This window comes from Carya illinoinensis, chromosome 14, assembly GCF_018687715.1.
Source record: "Carya illinoinensis cultivar Pawnee chromosome 14, C.illinoinensisPawnee_v1, whole genome shotgun sequence".
Taxonomy (NCBI): Eukaryota; Viridiplantae; Streptophyta; class Magnoliopsida; order Fagales; family Juglandaceae; genus Carya; species Carya illinoinensis.
In genome coordinates this window covers 17,812,963-17,833,416 of record NC_056765.1, presented here as the reverse complement: position 1 = coordinate 17,833,416, position 20,454 = coordinate 17,812,963, and the positions used below count along the sequence as shown (strand labels likewise).

The 20,454-nt window shown below is 36.4% G+C and overlaps 2 protein-coding genes and 1 non-coding gene across 3 annotated transcripts; 2 read left to right on the top strand and 1 right to left on the bottom strand.

Annotated features, from left to right (window-relative positions):
- Window positions 1-1,375: 1,375 nt before the first annotated feature.
- Window positions 1,376-5,665, bottom strand: LOC122294406 (ruBisCO large subunit-binding protein subunit alpha). Its single transcript, XM_043103113.1, has 8 exons — window positions 5,494-5,665; window positions 4,929-5,109; window positions 4,473-4,594; window positions 4,121-4,328; window positions 3,856-4,001; window positions 3,421-3,727; window positions 2,552-3,003; window positions 1,376-1,975 (listed from the first exon to the last, which is right to left on the bottom strand). Exons 1-8 carry the CDS (start codon window positions 5,545-5,547, stop codon window positions 1,688-1,690), a joined length of 1,758 nt encoding a protein of 585 aa, XP_042959047.1. The 5' UTR covers window positions 5,548-5,665; the 3' UTR covers window positions 1,376-1,687.
- Window positions 5,666-10,964: 5,299 nt separating this feature from the next.
- Window positions 10,965-11,739, top strand: LOC122293295 (transcription factor TCP7-like). The gene has a single exon (XM_043101827.1). It carries the CDS (start codon window positions 10,976-10,978, stop codon window positions 11,558-11,560), a length of 585 nt encoding a protein of 194 aa, XP_042957761.1. The 5' UTR covers window positions 10,965-10,975; the 3' UTR covers window positions 11,561-11,739.
- An 8,292-nt stretch (window positions 11,740-20,031) lies between these two features.
- On the top strand, window positions 20,032-20,135 carry LOC122295246. Its single transcript, XR_006237908.1, has one exon. It is a non-coding gene; the product is annotated as a small nucleolar RNA R71 (small nucleolar RNA).
- Window positions 20,136-20,454: the final 319 nt, after the last annotated feature.

Below are 20,454 nucleotides of genomic sequence, written 5' to 3'. Positions count from 1 at the left end.
TAAATTGATATTTGGGTGGGCTATTATTGTTATAGAACAAAGTACCCAAAATAGGGTTAAGATCTCCAATTTTTCTGAATTGAGTAGTCAATTTTGAGGAGAGAAGGCCCAATAATAGTAAATGCCCAGAAAGCTAAATATTGTCATTCCCATACTCGAACATCTTTTGGCGATATATTAGTCATTATTCCACACTATATTTTATATATTTAATATTAATTTTTATTTTTTTTATTATTGTTAAATTAATTAAATTATTCTATAAATCATCCATACACCACATATTTATTATAAAAATTAAAATAAATTAAAACAAATATAATGTAGAGCTAATAAATAGAATTATTTTTTTCAAATTTGGTAATTCAATTTAGATAGAATATAAACTAGAATTGTTCGATGGATTCGAAGAGAAAAAAATAAATTGAAAATGAAAACTAAAAGGGCAGTAAAGTCAAAAGCATGATTTGCTTGTGCGTGGGAATGGGTTCAGGCATGCAAACTCTATCATTTATAAGGCTCAAGATGATCTTAAATGCTTCAAATTAACAAAACAGAACACTTTAAATGGCCAAGTTGCAGAGTTCCCTGGAAGAAATCAAAGATGGACCACACCACCTAATGGAATCTGTAAACTGAATTGGGATGGGATGCTACAATAAACCAACCTCTGATTTAATAGGCATTGAGACTATCCTCAAAGACTGTAATGGCCAAGTTCTTGGTACCATCCGAGCAAAAAGAAATCTAAACCTCTCCCCATTCACTGCTAAAGGTTATGCAGTGACGTTGTTAGTGCTCTTTTTCAAAGAAGCTAAATTCCACTCAGTCATTTTCTAAGGAAACTCACTCCAAGTGGTGGAGAGAATACAGAAGACAATCATGGATTGGAGCCAAGGAGGATTAATCATTGAAGATACAAAACAGGTCTTACAACAATTTGTTACTTGGAGATTTTGTCACACAAAGATGGATTCATATATGGTAATCCACATGCTAGCCCAGGATACCCTTCTAAACTGATTGTAATCTCTATGAATTAGAAGAAATACCATCTTGTATTAGACATATAATTCAATTAGATATTTGTAACAACATGCTTTAATAAAAAGAAAATAAAAAAGCATGATTTGCTCTATTTGGATAGTAGAGTGTTAACTATTCATTATTTTATTATTACTACAAAATCTCTAAAATCACCTTATTATCCAAAACGCAACATTAAACATGCTTAGATTTTTCCGAATTTCAATTTTTGTTTTTTTGGACTGATTCATGTTTTCCATGTCAATTGTGTTAAGCGATTGTCATACATGATGTTTCAAGTAGCATTACTCTCAGAGCTCACCCCAAGTCGGAAAGGAGAGCTGATACATGATGTTTCAAGGTTCATTTAATCTCGTTCCTTCATGTCAATACTGTCATCCATCCGGACCGAGTGGTATTACGCATTAATTTATATATTGCCACATTGGCAATGAGTACCGAAATACCGAAAAGCCTCCGAATTCCCCCATTGATATTACATACCAGACTACAAAATCACAATATTCCAAATCCGTACAATAAAAAAGGCAAATTATTACTACTTGGAAATGACATACCTCTTAATTCACCGCAATGGGACCGCTCTTTCAAACCTAAAATCCTAACAACACTTGTATTTTGATGAATTCTTGAGAGAAGATCACACTGTAAGTCCTTGTGGGGGAGCAGCCATGGGTGTCTTAGGTTTAGCCTTTTCGACAACAATGGCCTGGGTGGTCAGCACCATCCCTGCAACTGAAGCAGCATTCTGCAATGCACATCGTGTCACCTTTGCTGGGTCAATAACGCCAGACTCCACCAAGTTCTCATACTTGTCTGTCATTGCATTGTAACCAATTTCCCATTCGCTATACTTTATCTTCTCCACAACTACCTCACCTTCCATTCCAGCATTTCCAGCAATCAGTGATGCCGGTGATACCAGTGCCTACATTTTAAACACATCAATCAAAAAGTAGCAACCCCGCCAAGAAAACATTAATCTTACAAAGTAAGGAATAAACAAATCCATTTCACCTAAATTATTCACCTAATAGACCAACAGCACCAAAGACATTGCTATAATTTAGTGGCACGACAGATTGTTTCGACGAAGCACAAACACCCACCCCTCAAGGATAACTGCAGCTCTCTATAACCTAGCAGAAATCCAACCCAAAGCCACTTCTTGGAGCATGCCAGATTTTTCTGGTGGAGGCTTTCTGTGGCTTTTCAGGGGCTGCTTCAAGCTTTTAAAAAGTATGAGCAAGCTTTCAGTCTGTTTATTTATGCAGCTCAAGGCTTTTGAGAAGCAACCCAACTACCATTCTAAAACTTGGTTTAGCTTCTCACATTCTTAAAAGCTGCAGCCATAATAAACTGGCCAGTGGGACATTCTTAACATAGCATATTTTCTACACCAAAACTAGTACCAAATTAAATTAGCAGCAGCCCTCAATCAATGTGCTACTCGTAAACAAAACTTCCATCAGTAGTTTATCATGTTATATAACAGACTTCTTACCTTCTGCACAATATCAGCACCAAGCCGCTCATCTGCATCTTCAAGCTTCTCCTTAATTGCTGGAACATGAGTTGAGAGGTGAACCAGTGCAGCACCACCACCTGGGACAATCCCTTCCTCTATGGCAGCAAAAGTGGCATTCTTGGCATCTTCAATACGGAGTTTACGGTCCTCAAGTTCTGTCTCTGTTGCAGCACCCACCTTTATTACAGCTACCCCACCAGACAATTTGGCAATTCTCTCAGCTAGTTTCTGTGAGTCATACACTGAATCCGTCTCTGTTAATTCCTTCTTCAATTGTGCTATCCTGGCTTGTAACTCATCCTTCGATGCAGCATCTGCAATAATGGTGGTGGAGTCCTTGGTGATTGTCACCTTTCTAGCCAAGCCAAGCTGCTCAACTGAGGTGTTCTCAATAAGCAGACCCAGATCACTGGCTTGGAACTCAGCTCCTGAAATATGGATCAAGAACATAAATTAGCACCACGAAGTAGCATTGTTCCTATAATATGGCGCACCTTACCCCTGTTATGTTTTAGTAAAAGACTACAAACACAATAAAGCCTTTCAATATCGAAACCAACTAACTTATCAAAAACTAAATAAAATTATCAAAACCTACTAGTATAACAAAATTCCAAGAGAAGAAATTGGCCTTAACCTACTTAAAATTTAAAACTAGAAATATATACTTGCAACCAAAGAGAGAGGCAGAGCACAGACAGACCAAAAATATCTGACACCATTATATCCATTTCATTTGCCAACCACTAAAATTATTAAAGCTTTTATAAGTACCACTATAGATTAGTATATGATAGGCAAAATATATAGAACCAAAATCTTTCTATCCAATGAGATGTAACTACCTGTTAGAATAGCAATATCTTGAAGGAGGGCTTTTCTCCTCTCACCAAAACCAGGAGCCTTAATTGCTGCAACATTGAGAATGCCCCGCAACTTATTTACAACAAGTGTAGCCAAGGCCTCCCCAGTGACATCCTCTGCAATTATAAGCAATGGAGCTCTCAACTGAGTGGTTTTCTCTAACAAGGGAATTATGTCCTTTATTGCAGTAATCTTCTGATCTGTGACCAAGACTCTAGCATTCTCAAATTCAGCAATCAACTTTTCAGGGTTTGTAACAAATTGTGGGGAGATATAACCCCTGTCAATCTGTGCACCAAGAGGATCCAAATCGACAGATGAGCCTCAAAAAATTACAAGCATGCTTATGCACTACACACGAACAAGAAATCAACTCCCAGTCTAGGAAAAAAAAAAAAAAACAGAGAGAGACTCACCTCCATTCCTTCTTCGACTTCAACAGTTGTTTCAAATGAAGATGACGACTCGATCGACAAAACACCATCTGGCCCAACCTTGTCAATTGCATCCGCAATCATAGTCCCAATAAGATCATCATTCCCAGCAGATATGGTTGCAACAGCTGGAAAGAAAACCCAAAAGGAAAATCCAAAATTAAAAAATAATAATAATAATAATGAAGTAAAAACTGCGTCACCAAATAAACAAATATTTCAAATAATAATAAAACAAACACAATACCTTTGATATCTTCACGACCTTTGACAGCCCTAGCCTTCTTCTCCAACTCTTCTACCAAGCCCAGTACAGTTTTATCAATCCCCCGCTTTATAGAGACTGGATTTGCACCAGAAGTGACACTCAAAAGACCTAATTTAATGATTTCCCGTGCAAGAACTGACGCAGTGGTTGTCCCATCACCAGCTGAGTCATTGGTTTTACTTGCAACCTATATCCCACAACACAAACAAGTGAATACATTATAACAAAACCAAGACATCTCTTAGTCAACTGTAGAATACAGTTATAGAAAAAACGGAAATTGAAGAAAGAAACACCATAGCATAGAATACGGAAAATATGAATATCCAACCTCCCTAATGAGTGCTGCACCAGCATTTTCCATGGCATCAGGGAGCTCAATAGCTCGAGCAATTGTGACTCCATCGTTTACTACTTTAGGGCTTCCAAATTCATCCAACACAACATTTCTCCCTTCAAAATACCAAAGAGAAACACATCAAATAGAAAATTGATGTTAACCCAAACTGCATTGAGCAGTTGCTACAAAACAAAAAAACTCTTTAAAACATACAACAATTGAAAGGAAAAATATACAAAACCTTCCAAGAAAATTGACGTTAATTTACATCTAAAAATAATTTAAAGATAATTGAAGGCGCATTTCAATTGGGAAAAATTGCAGGGATTACAGAAGTCTTTCTCAACAAAACAATAACTATGAAATCTTGATGGATTAGCTCCCATGTCAGTAAAGTCACCAGTAAGACTCCACTTAACGATGGAAACAGCCAGAACAAGAAGTTACCTCTAGGACCAAGAGTAAGCCCAACAGCATCAGCAAGCTTATCAATTCCGGACTGTAGTGCAGATCTTGAATTCTGGTCGAATGCAATTTCCTTTGCAGCGGCCCTCACATGAAATCTACCGCTCGATTGCCTGAGATTTAGCCTGTTGCTCTGCTGCTGAGAACCCCTTCTCCTCAAGCCCTATCACATTGCAAACATTGATTATTGCATACATATAAATATGAAAACCAACATAATAATTCCTAAATTATAACTAGAAAAGATTGCAACGTATACAAGAACAAGCCTAGAACACAACGAAAACAGTGTCCAGAAGATAAAATCCTCACATTTTCTTCCAATTTCTCTCATTTCCATCAATAACAAAAACGGAAAGCAATTATATTCTTAACCAGCAAACTCAAAACTACATGATAAAACATTAAGCCTCTTCAGGTCCTTCAGCCCAGACTATCAAACCCGCAATACACACCCCACGCGCAGGCATATTATTTTTCCCAGAATTTTTTTCTACGAAGGCGAAGGAATAACCAAAAGAGCCCAATCAGAAAGATAAACAAGCACCTGTTTGGGGGAGCAGAAGATGGATGCTGTAGAAATAGCGTTAGTCGACGCCATTTCTCAATAAGCGACGCTAAGGGTTTTTGGGTTGTGGGTCAGTGAGAGAGCGGTCGTGTGGATAAGGAGGCAGCTAGAGAGTGTTGGGTCTTTAGGGTTTAGTTTTATTGGAAGAGAGCATATTCCAGAAGCTTCGTCCAATTCCAGAACCGTCGAGTTCGGTTTGATTTGGTTCGAAGGCCCAAAAAAGGAACTATGGACGGTCTGTTTGGAGTTTTAGTAAAAGTATTAAAAATTAATTTAAATAGTTTTAAAGTTTTTTATTAAAAAATTAAATTATTTATGTGTTATATATTAAATCATTTTTAATAAACTAAAAAATATGTTTCAGATACTTTTTTCAATAATGTGAAAAGATTTGAATTTTAAAACGATTTTTAGTAGACGATAATATATATATATATAATTTTTAGATAATTACTACTTCAAATTTTTAAAAATATAGTCACAATCTTTAAAAGTTAAAATAATCGTAATTTCTACCTTAAAAATTATTTTTTTAATTTGTTTCAAAATAAATGTAACATATTTAAAAATACTTTAAATATAGAATTATCAAATAATAAATAAATTTTTAATAATAAAAGTTATTATTTAAGTTATAAGCTATAAATTATATTTCTTACTGTAATTTTAAACATGCATGAAATCTGCATGCTAGCACTTTGAGTATTTGCATGGATCCAATGTCTAAGATTTTTAAGAGAAAATAATAAAAGTTATAACTATTTAACTATTTTAGTTTTTTTATTTTTTAATAAGGTATTTTACTTATATTTATCGGCTGTGAAATTAATTATAAAAAGTTGTAGAAAATTGGAGGTATATCATTATTATTTAAAATAAAGATGTTAAAAATTATTATCTCCCCTACATCCTTAAATATGGTGGCCTAAACTATTTAGCACCGTTAACTTATCTTTTACAATGATATAATACAACCTAAACTAGCTATAACTTTTCTAATGCGTTATAACCTATCTTTAAAGCAACCCCAACTAGCTATAACGGATTCTAATGCTCTGGTTATAATCCGACTCCGATGTTAACTCCAATTTCGATCTGATTTGACTACGATTTTATGTTCTAATTATGATTTTGCCCTCAAATTCTGGATCCAACTCAGATATTGTACATATGTTATAAAAATATATATTTATCTGTATATTTATCATACATACTAATATATAACCATATAGTTATATAACTAGAACTTATATAGTTAAATTCAATAATATACTAGTATAAGCTAATTATTATAAAATAATATATTTATAAATAAATTTATGATAGTTTAGTATATGTAAACATCATAATTTTCTAGCAACTCTTAAAAAAATTCACACCAAAACCATCAGGTATTGGAGAGCTATTTGTTGGAATAGAATAAATAATCTCAAAAACTTCATCCATAGTAGGAGTACAACAAATACGGGCATTATCCTCATCAGAGATCATAAGCGAGATTAAATAAGAAAGATCTGGAAAGTCCCTAGAAAGGTCCTGCTTGAAGAAATCAAAAAGATAATCCACGACACCTTGTGAATAGCTTCCAGCAATTCAAAAACAACATCATCCACAGCTCTCATACCTGAAATGTATTCCTTCTCTTGTTCACTAGATAAGTATGAAAAAAAAGTGGAGTTACATTCACCCTCTACTTTCCATTTTATCTTAGCCATATGCGCCAATCTAGTATTCTCCCTACGCCTCTATGAATCTAGTTCCATAGAAGCCCAGTTTAACTTCCTATCAACATCTTCATCCCAACTTTGCATTAGTCTGTTTTCAAGCCTCTCTATTTGCTCCTCAAGCTGATCAATCCTAGCCATAGTCAAACCAAAGATCACCTTATTCCACTCATGAAGAGCCACCCAAACTTTTTTTAATTTATTAGCAAGTTTCCACAATCCCATACTTGCAACCGGACCCATCCAAGCTCTCTGAACACAAGCCATAAAATCTGGATGATCAACCCACATTTGTTGGAATCGAAACAGAGAAGGGTCATAAGAAAAAGGATATGTGGTGAGAACAATATGCATCGGGCAGTGATCCGATGTCAATCTCAGTAAGTAGGAATAAACAGCATTAGCAAACTAAGATAATAAAGTGGCATCAAGAAAAACTCGATCTAGCTTTGCCCAGCTTCTTGCAAGACCACTTTGACCGTTGTACCAAGTAAATCTTCTACCCTTGGTTTTCATTTCAATCAAGCCACCTTGATGTATCCAACTGTTGAACTCTTCCATTGAAACCTGATGCCTTGGATGGCCACCCCTTCTTTCCGAGTCACTATGAATAACATTAAAATCTCTTGCAAATAAGCAAGACTCAACCCCAAGACGATGCGAACTAAGATCATCCCATAATTCCTGTCTCTCAATACGACTACACTTTTCATATGAAATTACACAAAAACTGTTGATGACTCGCCTTGACACGAATCGAAATAAATTGAGAACTCATGCTAACAATTTGCACCATCATTGCATTAGTCTAGAAGGTCCAAACTTTCCCATCCACTTCTTCATTAGAAATACCATTCTCAAAGCGCAAGCATCTCATCAAACCTTGTGCTTTATCAAAACTTTGAAACGGCTCAAAAGGAACAACAATATCTAGCTTAAGAGTGCCCATTAGCTTCTTTAACTAACCTTTAGAGGTACCTATCCCTCTAATATTCCATACAAAAATGGATCCAATCATAGAGAAAATTTAGTTGTACGGGTAAAAACTCAAGAAGAGCTCCTTACTTTTGCAAACTGCTTTTTTTTTTTTTTTTTTTTTCTTTCTTCTTCTTCTTCTTCTTCTTCTTCTATTTTTTTTTTTTTTTTTGTATTTTTTCTTAGAAACATGACCCTTAGCTTCGGTTAAATAATCTTTCTCCTGAGGAAAGACATCCGATGGAAGCTCAAGTTCTAGATCCAACATAGACGTCCCTTCCATACAAATGTCCTCCACACTTGGAGGATCTTCTTGGGGGTGCATCCCATTATTATCATGTAACTCTCATGCATCCTCTCCTAGGATCTCTATTACCATTTTGATTACCCTTGAAAATATTTGAGAATCCGTAACTAAAGCATTAGAATCCATTATAGCTAGTTCAGGTTGCTGCACCAAACTTGTTATAGGTATACCCATTATAGCTATATCCGTTATAGCTTTATGGGGGACCCTTTTACTTGCAAAGTTTCTTCTTTTTCTCTCCCCATTATTGTTTATATCGAGAGTCTTGCCACAAAAGTGGTTTTCTTATTCATTCTTTTTGCTGTCTTCCTTCAATATAAAAAATGTAATTGCTTATTCTCCTATTCCTTTTTGCTCCCTGAAAACATCACCCAAACATGAAAACTAGTGACCCACAATTAGCACAATCAATAATAGATGAGAGTAGTAATGTTGTGTCACGAAGAGAAGGCTAAGGCACCAAGGGTGAAAGACACATGGCAACCAACAGTGTGAGCAGGGAGTAGCCAACAATGTAGAGACGCATGGCAACAACAGTGCCTTGTGTCAATATCGACCCACTGATAGACTCACAACACTACTGGGGGTCAACACCTACCTAGAGATGGACCACAGCGACGTGTGCATCCAGATCAACAAAGAGATGGACCACGACATCGACGTGGGTTCAGATAGACCCCAAGAGATGGACCATAGCATTGTTGTGTGTTTAGATCGACACATGGTGCGCCCTGGGTGGCAAACACTTTTGCTCTCAAGCTACTCCGCCTAGGTGATGAGCACTTTTGCCTCCCATGGTGCTCTCCTAGGTGATGGTAACTTTCATTTCGAGTTGGTGGGGAGCACTTTAACTTCCTTGTTGCTCTCACCTTTGAAGGTGAGCACTTTGCCTCTTATAGTGTTCGATTAAGGTACAAGTACCTTGCCTCCCAATATGGTCAACTGGTGTACAAGCACTTTCCCTTTTCCCGTTGCTTGCTTGGCGCATGAGTACTTTGGCTCCCATGTGCTTGCTTGGGTACAAACATTTTCCATTTCCATGGTTCTCACCGAGGTGGCTACCATTTTCACTCCTGTGGTGCTCGCCTAGTGTCTGAGCACTTTCCATTTCAACATTGTTTGACTGGAGAATGAGTACTTTCCATTTCACCTTGATGAGCACTTAACTTTCTTGGTGCTTATTTAGGGGTGAGCATTTTGCCTCTTATAGTGTTCATCTGAGGTATGAACACTTTGTCTCCCATGGTGCTCAGCTTGATGATGGGTACTTTCCCTTTCCATGTTGCTCGTTGAGGTGGTAAACACTTTGCCACCCATGATTCTCGTCGTATAAGACAAGGACTTTGCCTCCTGTTGTGCTCGTCTAGGTGGTGAGCACTTTAACTCCCTTGGTGCTTGTCTGGGGTTTGAGCACTTTTGTTTCTATGGTACACACTTTAGTGGCAAGCACTTTATTTCTTGTGGTGCCCTTTGGGAATACAAGCATTTTTCCAACTGTGGTGCACACATAACTGGAGGGCACTTTGCTTCCCTTGGTGCTCTCCATGATGCTCACCTGGTAGTGGGCACTTTCCCTCCCCGCATCGCTTGCTTTGGTGGGAGCACTTTGCCTCCATGGGAAGCAAGCACGTGCATTTCTAAGCTAGTATAACTAAGATGTATAACACGTTTCGCTGTGGCGATCAAACTCGCTTGGTCCAGAGACTATTGGTGGCTGGAAAACAACACTTATTTGCCACACACGACCAAGGTTTTATTTTTTACATTTTTTAATTTAAAATTATTATAATTTATTTTTTATTTTATTTTAATTTTTTTAAGAAGAAGAAAACTTCAACATATGGTGACTTTAGAAAGTGAAAAGTATCTTTGATTAAATAGGATGAACTAAATTTATAACAGAGGTAACGCATAGAGATTATTGGTCATTTATCCCTATTAATTATGAGAGGATAACTTTACATTAATGGTGATTACAAACTTTAATAACGACAACAAAGGATGATGCATGCCCAGGCTTTGGTGAAGTAAGGTCATAAATGAGTAAATCTGAAAAATTAATTGGAAAGAAGACAAAGACTTATTAACAAAACTAATGCATTTCCATTTATAGTAACCAAAGCAGATATCACTGGCCTTCCCATATAGCACATCATGAATTTACTGGCCATTGGATTCAAGCATATATTAATTAACTCACAATCCAACGGTTCACATTACCATTAGCTAGCATTCCCAAAAAGCAAACATTTAATAACATTTAATAAAAAATTGCAAGAAGAACCATAAAACAATATTACATAGATCATTTCACCAATAAAAAGTATCATTTCAGTCAGTACTAATTATGAAGAAAGAAAGCACATTCAAACCTCTCTATCTTTCTCAACATTATATAAACCCCAAAACCATACATTGAGAACATATGGAATTGGAGAGAATAATTGATTTGAAGATGAAACTCTCTAATTCCTCAAACAATCAACCCACATCCAAATCCCAACCAATAGCACCAAGTGCCTCAAGAGCCAAGCTCCTTCCATGTAAGGCCGCATCAAAAGACCGTCACTCCAAGGTTAATGGCAGGGACCGCCGCATCCGACTACCACCAATCTGCGCTGCTCGTGTCTTTCAACTTACTCACGAGCTTGGTTACAAAACTGATGGCGAGACCATAGAATGGCTCTTACGCCAGGCCCAGCCATCCATTATCGCTACCATTGGTAGTACTATTAATGGTGGTGTGACTTCCAGTGCTGCTACTTTTGGTCCTAGTGCCAGCACTACTACTGGTGTGGCTTCCAATATTTCATCTTGCCCATCTTCAACTTCTTCCAAATTCCCTTGCAGGGTCGAAACTGTGTACGAAAATAAAGATCATGTGGTCAAAAGGTGTGCATTTCCGAGACCTAAGCCGGTGTTGTTGCCATTTGAATTTGGTTTGGTTTCAAACTTTGATATGGAATTTTCTGCCAGTGAGATTGCCATGCTACAATTAGTGACAGATGTCGAAGAGGAATCTAAAGAGAAAGATCAATAGAAAGAGTTATGAAAAAGCATAATGCTTTAGAAGCAATTAGCTACAGGGGTGATTGTAAAATGGAACTAAATTAATGGAATGTTGCATGGATAAAAAAAAAAAGAAATTTCATTTCTCCTCAGAGATTAGTCAAATCAGTTCAAATACAAAGGTTGTAAAAGTAAACTTTATAAAGTGATTTCTTTTTGGGCAACTTGGGAACTAATGAGTTTCAGTCAATTCCAAAATAGGTCATTTCATTCAATTAATGGAGTGATATATTGCGTTAAGGTAAAAGGAAAAAAATCCAGAAAACAACATTGGACAATAATGATAAGAATCCAAACAATCACATAAACAAAATTGAGTAAATGTAGAAAAAAGGAAATTGCTATTTTGAATTTTCAAGAAAATTTGCACTTCTACTGTTGGCATGAAGCCTTGAATTTCTCATCTATGTAAATCTCAAAAAATGGAACAAATAACAGAATGAATGTTGCGACTAAACTCTGACTCAAATTAATGAATCAAGAATCTCGTGCAGTTTTACCTGCAAGTATACAGGTGTTGTAGTATCTTACGGGATCGAATCCACAGGGATTGACTTTTGTGATAAAGAAAATAAATTCAGACAATGAAACGAAATTACTAAAAGAAACGTGCAATCAAATGAAGATTGATAAAATGAATCAAATTAAAATGATAAAATGAATGGAAAAAGACTAAGGTTTCGAGGATCCGTCTAATAATTTATGATATTGTTTCCGATCAATTTACCTCAATTAAACTAGAATAATGATTCCGTTTAATTGGTAGATTTAGCATTTAAGATCGAGAAAAACAGACGCTTATGATTGAGCGTGAACGATTGATGATTAAAACATTTACAAATCTATTTGAATACCACAGGGATTTCTCAAGCATTCACTGTATTCGGAAATCACAATAAATCAATACGAGTATATAGATAATCAAATTATCCAAATAAAATCTTTCAATCAATCAAGCTCGCAAAATAGATTTTACGTGGATTCGGAAACAATATTTAAATCATTAAACTTCACCTCTAACCTTAGTATGAAAATTTAGCCAAACATATTCATTACAAACACTATAGAAATCACATAAGCATTCTCCATTAAATAACTAACATAAGAAATACTAAGCAATAACTTAGAAATAACAAAATCTGAAATCCAATTGATACAGAGGAATAAAGCTCACAATAAAACAGAAATTGAAATTAAAAGATATTCATCAAGAAGAAGTTTCAGCCCCACCATATGCCAAGCGAAAAACATGAAGAAGCAAAAAAAATAAAACTCCAACCACTTCAACTCCACGTTAAACTCAAGCATCAATCATGTTCCTTTCTCCACTCACAAGTCCCCACTCTATTTAATTCCAACACATGAATTTATTCCAACCAATAAAGACTAAGAAACCGACTTGCTCTCTTCTATTCTCTCATGACTTTCCACTCTTTTTGTTTGCTTAGGACCGACGGATTCAAACTCAGCCAATTCCTATCTCACTTGGTTGAAAATTCTGCACCTATCTCCAATTCTCTCAACTCTCCACCTATCCCTTTCACCCTTTCCTATCTCTTCTCTCTCCCTTCAACTGATTCCCCCCTTTTTCAGCACGTCCAGCATCATATATATATATAGCTGCTACTAGTCGACCACTCTTCCAATCACAATAATTTATTCCATCAATCACCACCGAATTTTCACTCTTCACTCCCCTTTAATCACGGCACCTCACTTTCTTCACACACCAACCTCTACATTACTCTGCTGCCCGAATGTAAAACCAAAAGAAAACCTTGAAAATCTGCTGCTAGCCGAATCAAAAAGAAAGAAGAAAAACTCAAACTCTCCAGCTCTTGCTGCCAAACCGAAAGCAAGCAGAAAAATGAAAGACAAAAGTCAAGAAAAACAGCTGCCAACCGAAGACTACTCCTCCTGCTGCTTTCGGTCCATGTTTTCTGCATATTGATTGCTGTTTGTTGTAACTTTTCTGCATGTGTGTTGCATGTTTGACCAAAAAATTTTCTGCTGATCATGTGATTTTTCTGTTCTGCATGTGCATCTGTTTTTTTCTGAATGGTCTGCTGTTGGCTGTCCGAATGATCTGCATGTGTTGAAGATTTTTCTGCAAGTGTTGTCCATGTTCTGCTAGTGCTAGTCCGAATGTTTGGTCTGCTGCATGGTTGAATTTTCTGCTTTCTGTTCTGCATGTGTGCCGATTTGTTTGAGTGCTGTTGTGGGTCCAGCTGTGTGCATGTGATGTCCGAGTGAGTTTGTTTGCTTTTAGCATGTGTGAGTTTGTGTTGCATGCATGTGAGGTGCTTGTCTTGTTTCATGTGAAACAATTACATTATAAATCTTTTTAAGCACCAAAATACTAGAATGTATCAATTGACTCAAGTAATGTGATCTATTGCATAATTAAGTACTTAAATCATTTTTTATTAAACAATTTGTTCGCTTAAGTAACTTAATCATGCAATTTTAGTGCTTCATCACACCCCCCAACTAGCTTATTGCTAGACTCTAGCAAACAAAGCAAATGAATTCATGCAAAGGTGAGATTACCAACTACAATTTCAGAAAATCCAAAAAAAAAAAAAAAAATCACATGCTATGAAATAGACTTGTTGAGTTTAAGAACACTGGAGATAGATTAATTTGAATTTTGTATCAACTAAGAGATTTATACACAATTTAGTTAATCAACCAAGGGAATTACATGTAACAAAGCTTGCTTTCTTTCAAGTGCATGGGAATGGGGTTAGAATTCCAAGATCGACTACCAAGAGACATTAACAGTTTCAATCACAACAACCAATCTGAGAAAACCACATGGTCTTACTCTAATTCAAAACCATTGTAGTGGCGGCTTTCACGCTATTACACTTTGAAAGGCGCCTACTTTTTTTTTGTAAGGACCCCGGTAATAGGCAGCCTTTTCCACTACACAAACGTAATTTTTATTTTTTTATGTTTTTAAATTTCCTAGTGGGGGAATCAGACTTATGAATGTGCGCCTACCCACACTTTCACAAGTCAGCCCTTACCACTAGTCTACCTAAAGGATTTTTTTTTTTTTTTGGATCCCTGTCTTGTCCCTTTTCTCATTTAATTCATTTCAGATTTCTTCCTAAGCCATTAGGATATGGTTCATTAGAGTCTCAAACAATTGAAGTGTAAATCAACCAACAATGACTCAATGTAGTCTTTCTAGGCCTTCCGGGTATGTGTTGTGTGTGTTTTAGCAAAACTTTTAACATCTTTCTCTTGGTTTAACAACTAAATAAAATGGATAAGTCCCTCTTTTGACATATACTCATATTTGCACTACATTCCACATGTTTCATGACCTCAACAAATCTTTTTTTTTTTAACACATTTTTAAGAGAATTTTAACACAATTTTAACAGAAAACCCTCCCCCCAACTAAATGTGACATTGTCCTCAATGTTCAGCAATTGAATATTCGATGGTGTATGCTATACAGACATGAATTGGAGCAAGATAAACACTGCAGAACATATATTGAGACGAAAATGATTAAACAGAGAGGAAAGAATTCACCTGAGATACTCGAGTGCACACAAAGAGTAGATTTCTGTCAAAATTAAAAACACAAAAGAAAACAAAAGAAGGAAAAACAAAACAAACACATACGGTATATACAATGAGGAATCAGAAATTAATTCTGATACGCAGGATCCTCTAGAGTAGTGGACTCAACCTCTGGAGTAAAATCATCCAAAAATGGTTTCAACCTTTGTCCATTAACCTTAAAAACATTACCATTCTCTGGATTTTCTATCTCAATGGCCCCAAAAGGATAAACAGTTTTTACAACAAAGGGACCAATCCATCGGAATCGAAGTTTGCCAGGAAACAAATGGAGCCTTGAATTATACAACAAAACTTTTTGTGAAGGCTCAAAAGATTTTCAAAAAATATTTTTGTCATGAAAAATTTTCATTCTCTTCTTGGCAATACGAGAATTTTCGTAAGCTTCATTCCTGATTTCCTCTAACTCATTAAGCTGAAACTTAGGAAGAGAGCAAGCTTTATCCAAATCAAAATTAAATTTCTTGATTGCCCAATAAGCTTTGTGTTCCAATTCCACAGGTAAGTGACATGACTTTCCAAAAATGAGTCGAAATGGGGACATACCAATCGGGGTTTTAAAAGCAGTACGGTATGCCCAAAGTGCGCCAGTTAGTCGTAAAGACCAATCTTTGTGGCTTGGGTTAACCGTCTTTTCCAAAATTTTTTTGATCTCCCGATTAGATACCTCAACTTGCCCACTTGTCTGTGGATGATAAGGGGTAGCAACCTTATGGATAATACCATATTTTCGCATTAAGGCCTCGAAAGGCTTATTACAAAAATGTTTACCCCCATCACTGATAATGGCTCGAGGTGTTCCAAACCTTGATAAAATATTTTCTTTCAGAAATTTCAGTACCACTTTGTGGTCATTGTTTTTGCATGGAATAGCCTCAATCCATTTGGACACATAATCCACAGCTACTAAAATGTAGAGATTGCCAAAAGAAACTGGGAAGGGTCCCATGAAATCAATGCCCCAACAATCAAATATTTCAACAATCAAGATTGGATTTAATGGCATCATATTCCGGCGGGTAATCCCTCCCAATTTTTGACAGCGCTCACAAGTTTTACAAAATTCATGGGTGTCTTTGAAAATGGTAGGCCAATAGAAGCCACATTGCAAAATTTTAAAAGCAGTTTTCTTTTCAGAAAAATGGCCACCACATGCCCCAGAGTGACAAAAAGATATCACACTTTGAAATTCGTTATTGGGAACACATCGTCTAATTATCTGATCTGGGCAATATTTAAACAGATATGGATCATCCCAAAAGAATTTTCTTACCTCCACAAAAAATTTCCTCTTATCTTGTTGAGTCCAAATGTGAGGAATCTCACCTGTAGCAAGAAAATTAGCAATGTCAGCGTACCATGGCACTTGAGATATACCAAAGAGTTGCTCATCTGGAAATGTGTCTTTAATAGGAACTGTCTCTATGGAATCTGAAAGAACAAGTCTAGACAGATGATCAGCAACAACATTCTCAACTCCTTTTTTATCTTTGATTATCAGATCAAATGCTTGCAGCAAAAGGATCCATCTAAGCAACCTGGGCTTTGCATCTTTTTTCGCTAAAAGGTACTTTAACGCAGCATGATCAGTAAAGATGACAATTTGAGATCCAATCAAATAAGAGCGAAATTTGTCAAGTGCAAAAATTACTGCAAGTAGCTCTTTTTTCAGTTGTTGAATAATTCATTTGAGCACTGTTTAAAGTTCTACTTGCATAATAAATAACACAAGGCTTTTTGTCCCTACGTTGGCCCAACACAGCTCCAACAGCATAATCACTAGCATCACACATAATCTCAAATGGTAAATTCCAATCAGGTGATTGTATAATTGGGGCTGAAATCAACATACCTTTTAGCTTTGTAAAAGCTAACTCACAATCATCAGTCCACACAAAAGAATTTTCCTTTGACAATAAATTGCACAAAGGTCTAGAAATTGTGCTGAAGCCTTTAATGAACCTCCTGTAAAAACCTGCATGACCTAGAAAAGATCTGATATCCCTGATGTTCTTTGGGATGGGCAATTTAGAAATTAATTCAATTTTGGCCTTGTCCACTTCAAAACCTTAAGAAGAAACAATGTGACCAAGAACAATCCCTTGAGTGACCATAAAATGACATTTCTCCCAATTTAAAATCAAATTCTTTTCTTTGCATCTAATCAGCACTTTTTCCAAATGAGTCAAACATTCATCAAATGAATCACCAAAAATAGAAAAATCATCCATGAATATTTCAACGAAATGCTCTACCATGTCACTGAATATGCTCATCATGCATCGTTGAAATGTAGCAGGAGCATTACAAAGTTCGAATGGCATCCTTTGATATGCAAAGGTACCAAATGGACATGTAAAAGTGGTCTTTTCTTGATCTTCAGGAGCAATCTCAATTTGGTTATATCCAGAATAACCATCTAGGAAGCAATAGAACTTATGGCCCGCTACACGTTCAATGATTTGATCCATGAATGGTAGGGGAAAATGATCCTTTCTGGTGACAGAATTCAGTTTTCTGTAGTCAATGCACATACGCCAACCAGTAGTAACTCTAGTTGGGATCAATTCATTGTTAGCATTCTTAACTACAGTCACACCAGATTTCTTGGGTACCACTTGCGTGGGACTAACCCATTTGCTGTCAGAAATAGGGTAAATGATCCCTACATCCAGAAGTTTTAACACCTCTGCTCTGACAACTTCTTTCATGTTGGGGTTCAGTCTACGCTGCATTTCTCTAGAGGGTTTAGAATTGTCCTTTAGATAAATCCTGTGGGTACAAATCAAAGGACTGATACCTTTGATATCAGCTATGGTCCATCCTATTGCCTCTTTGTGTTCAATGAGAACACCAATTAATTTTTTCTCCTGAATTTCATCCAATCTTGATGAAATGACCACTGGTAATGTCTCTGCTTGGCCTAAAAATGCATATTTGAGATCAGCAAGTAGAGGTTTCAAGTCGAGTTTTGGTGTTTGCACACTTGAAGGGAGAGACACGACATCATGAGGTGGTAATTCCTCAAAACGTGTTCTCCATTTATCAGTGTCCATTATAGGAGTAGATTCTAGCAAAAAATTCATAGATGCAAGCACAGAATCATCATCAAAATTTTCACCATGAACCAAACAAGCCTCAAGAGGGTCAGAAAAACTTAACAAATCAAATTTATTTTGAACAAGAGTTTGGATCAGATTTACTTCCTGCACATCATCATCATCACCAGGTTGTTTACAAATATTGAAAATATTCAACTCCAAAGTCATGTTGCCAAAAGAAATTACCATCACACCACTCCTACAATTTATTAAAGCATTTGAGGTCGCAAGAAATGGCCTTCCCAAAATTATAGGAATTTGAGTGCAAACATCAAAAACAGGTTCCGTGTCCAAAACAATGAAATCCACTGGAAAATAAAATTTTCCTACTTGAACTAGCACATCCTCAACTATCCCTCTCGGTATTTTAATTGAACGGTCAGCAAGTTTGAGTGTTACCTTGGTGGGTTTAAGCTCACCAAGACCTAACTGCTCATATACCAAGTAGGGTAGGAGGTTAACACTAGCTCCGAGGTCAAGTAAAGCTTTGTCAATTTTAAAATTTCCAATCACGCAGGAAATTGTTGGACAACCTGGGTCTTTGTACTTTGGTGGAGAATTGTTCTGGAGGATGGCGCTTACCTGCTTAGTGAGAAAAGCCTTCTTTTGCACCTTCATCGTACGCTTCACTGTGCATAAATCTTTCAAAAACTTAGCATATGAAGGAATCTGTTTGATTGCATCCAACAAAGGAATGTTGATTTTTACTTGTTTAAAAATTTCAAGAATATCAGCATTTTGAACCAATTTGTGAGAATGTTGCAATCTTTGGGGAAATGGTGCAGGTATTGGGGCTTTCACAGGCACATCTAATTCAACCTTCTCAAGTTCACCATCACTCTTGAAATTTAAAGAGTTGTTGGTCTCATCAACTTTCGTTGTTGAAATACTCTTATCAATTATTTTTCCACTGCGTAGAGTGGTGATGGACTTGGCATGTTCAAATTTTGAATCAGAGGGATTTGAATTTCTTACCTCAAATTTACCTTTTGGATTTGGCTGAGGTTGAGCAGGAAACTTACCCTTTTCTTGAGCATGTAATGCAGAGGTCAAGTCGCTGATAGAACTTCTCATCTCAGTAATGGCCTGCATTGTCTGAGTGTTGATATTTGCTTGTCCCTGCATAAAAGCCTGTAATGTTTCCTCAAGGGTTTTCTTATGTGGAGGCACATAAGGACTAGAAGAAGATGGCCCTTGAGGATTTTGATTTTGATTGGATTCATTCCTCCAACTAAAGTTGGGGTGATTTCTCCATCCAGGATTATATGTTTCCGAATATGGGGACGAAAATGGTCTTCTATAAGAATTCATGACATTTGCTTGTTCGTGCAACACCTCTTTAAAAGCGGGGATTGTTGGACAATCCTGAGTTAGGTGTCCACTAATCTCACAAATGCCACAATTTTCTTCTTCTTTTTCACTGGCCTTAACCGGATTTACCTTCCTAAGTTCCATGGCTTCGACTTTTCTTGTCAGACTTGCTATTCTAGCATTCACATAATCATTTCCTTTAAGAACATACATACCTTCTTGAGACATGGCACTGAGTTTGGGCTTATTTGACCGATCAGAACGATCTGTGTTATCCCAAGATTGGGCATTTTCAGCTAACTGGTCAAAATAGTCCCAAGCGTCATCAGGATCTTTATTTAGAAAATCATCATTACACATCATTTCTACAAACTGACGCATTTGAGATGTTAAACCTTCATAGAAGAAACTAATGGTGCGCCAAGTTTCATAGCCATGATGTGGACAAGTTAGCAACAATTCTTTAAAACGTTCCCAACACTGAAAAAATGTTTCATTTTCCTTTTGAGAAAAATTCATAATATTTCTGCGAAGAGTGTTGGTCCTATGAGTAGGAAAAAACTTTTTTAGAAATTCTCTTTGCATTTCTTGCCATGTGCCAATAGATCTTGGTCTCAAGGAGTTCAACCAATTTTTAGCTTTTTCTTTCAAAGAGAATGGAAACAACTTTAATCTAACAACATCATCATTGATAGTTTGGTTTTGTAAAGTTGCACAAACTTCTTCAAATTCTTTTAGATGCAAATAAGGATTTTCTGAATCCAAGCCATGAAACTTGGGAAGTAATTGGATTACTCCCGGTTTTAAATCAAAATTTTCCATATTCATAGGAAAAATCATACAAGATGGAGTA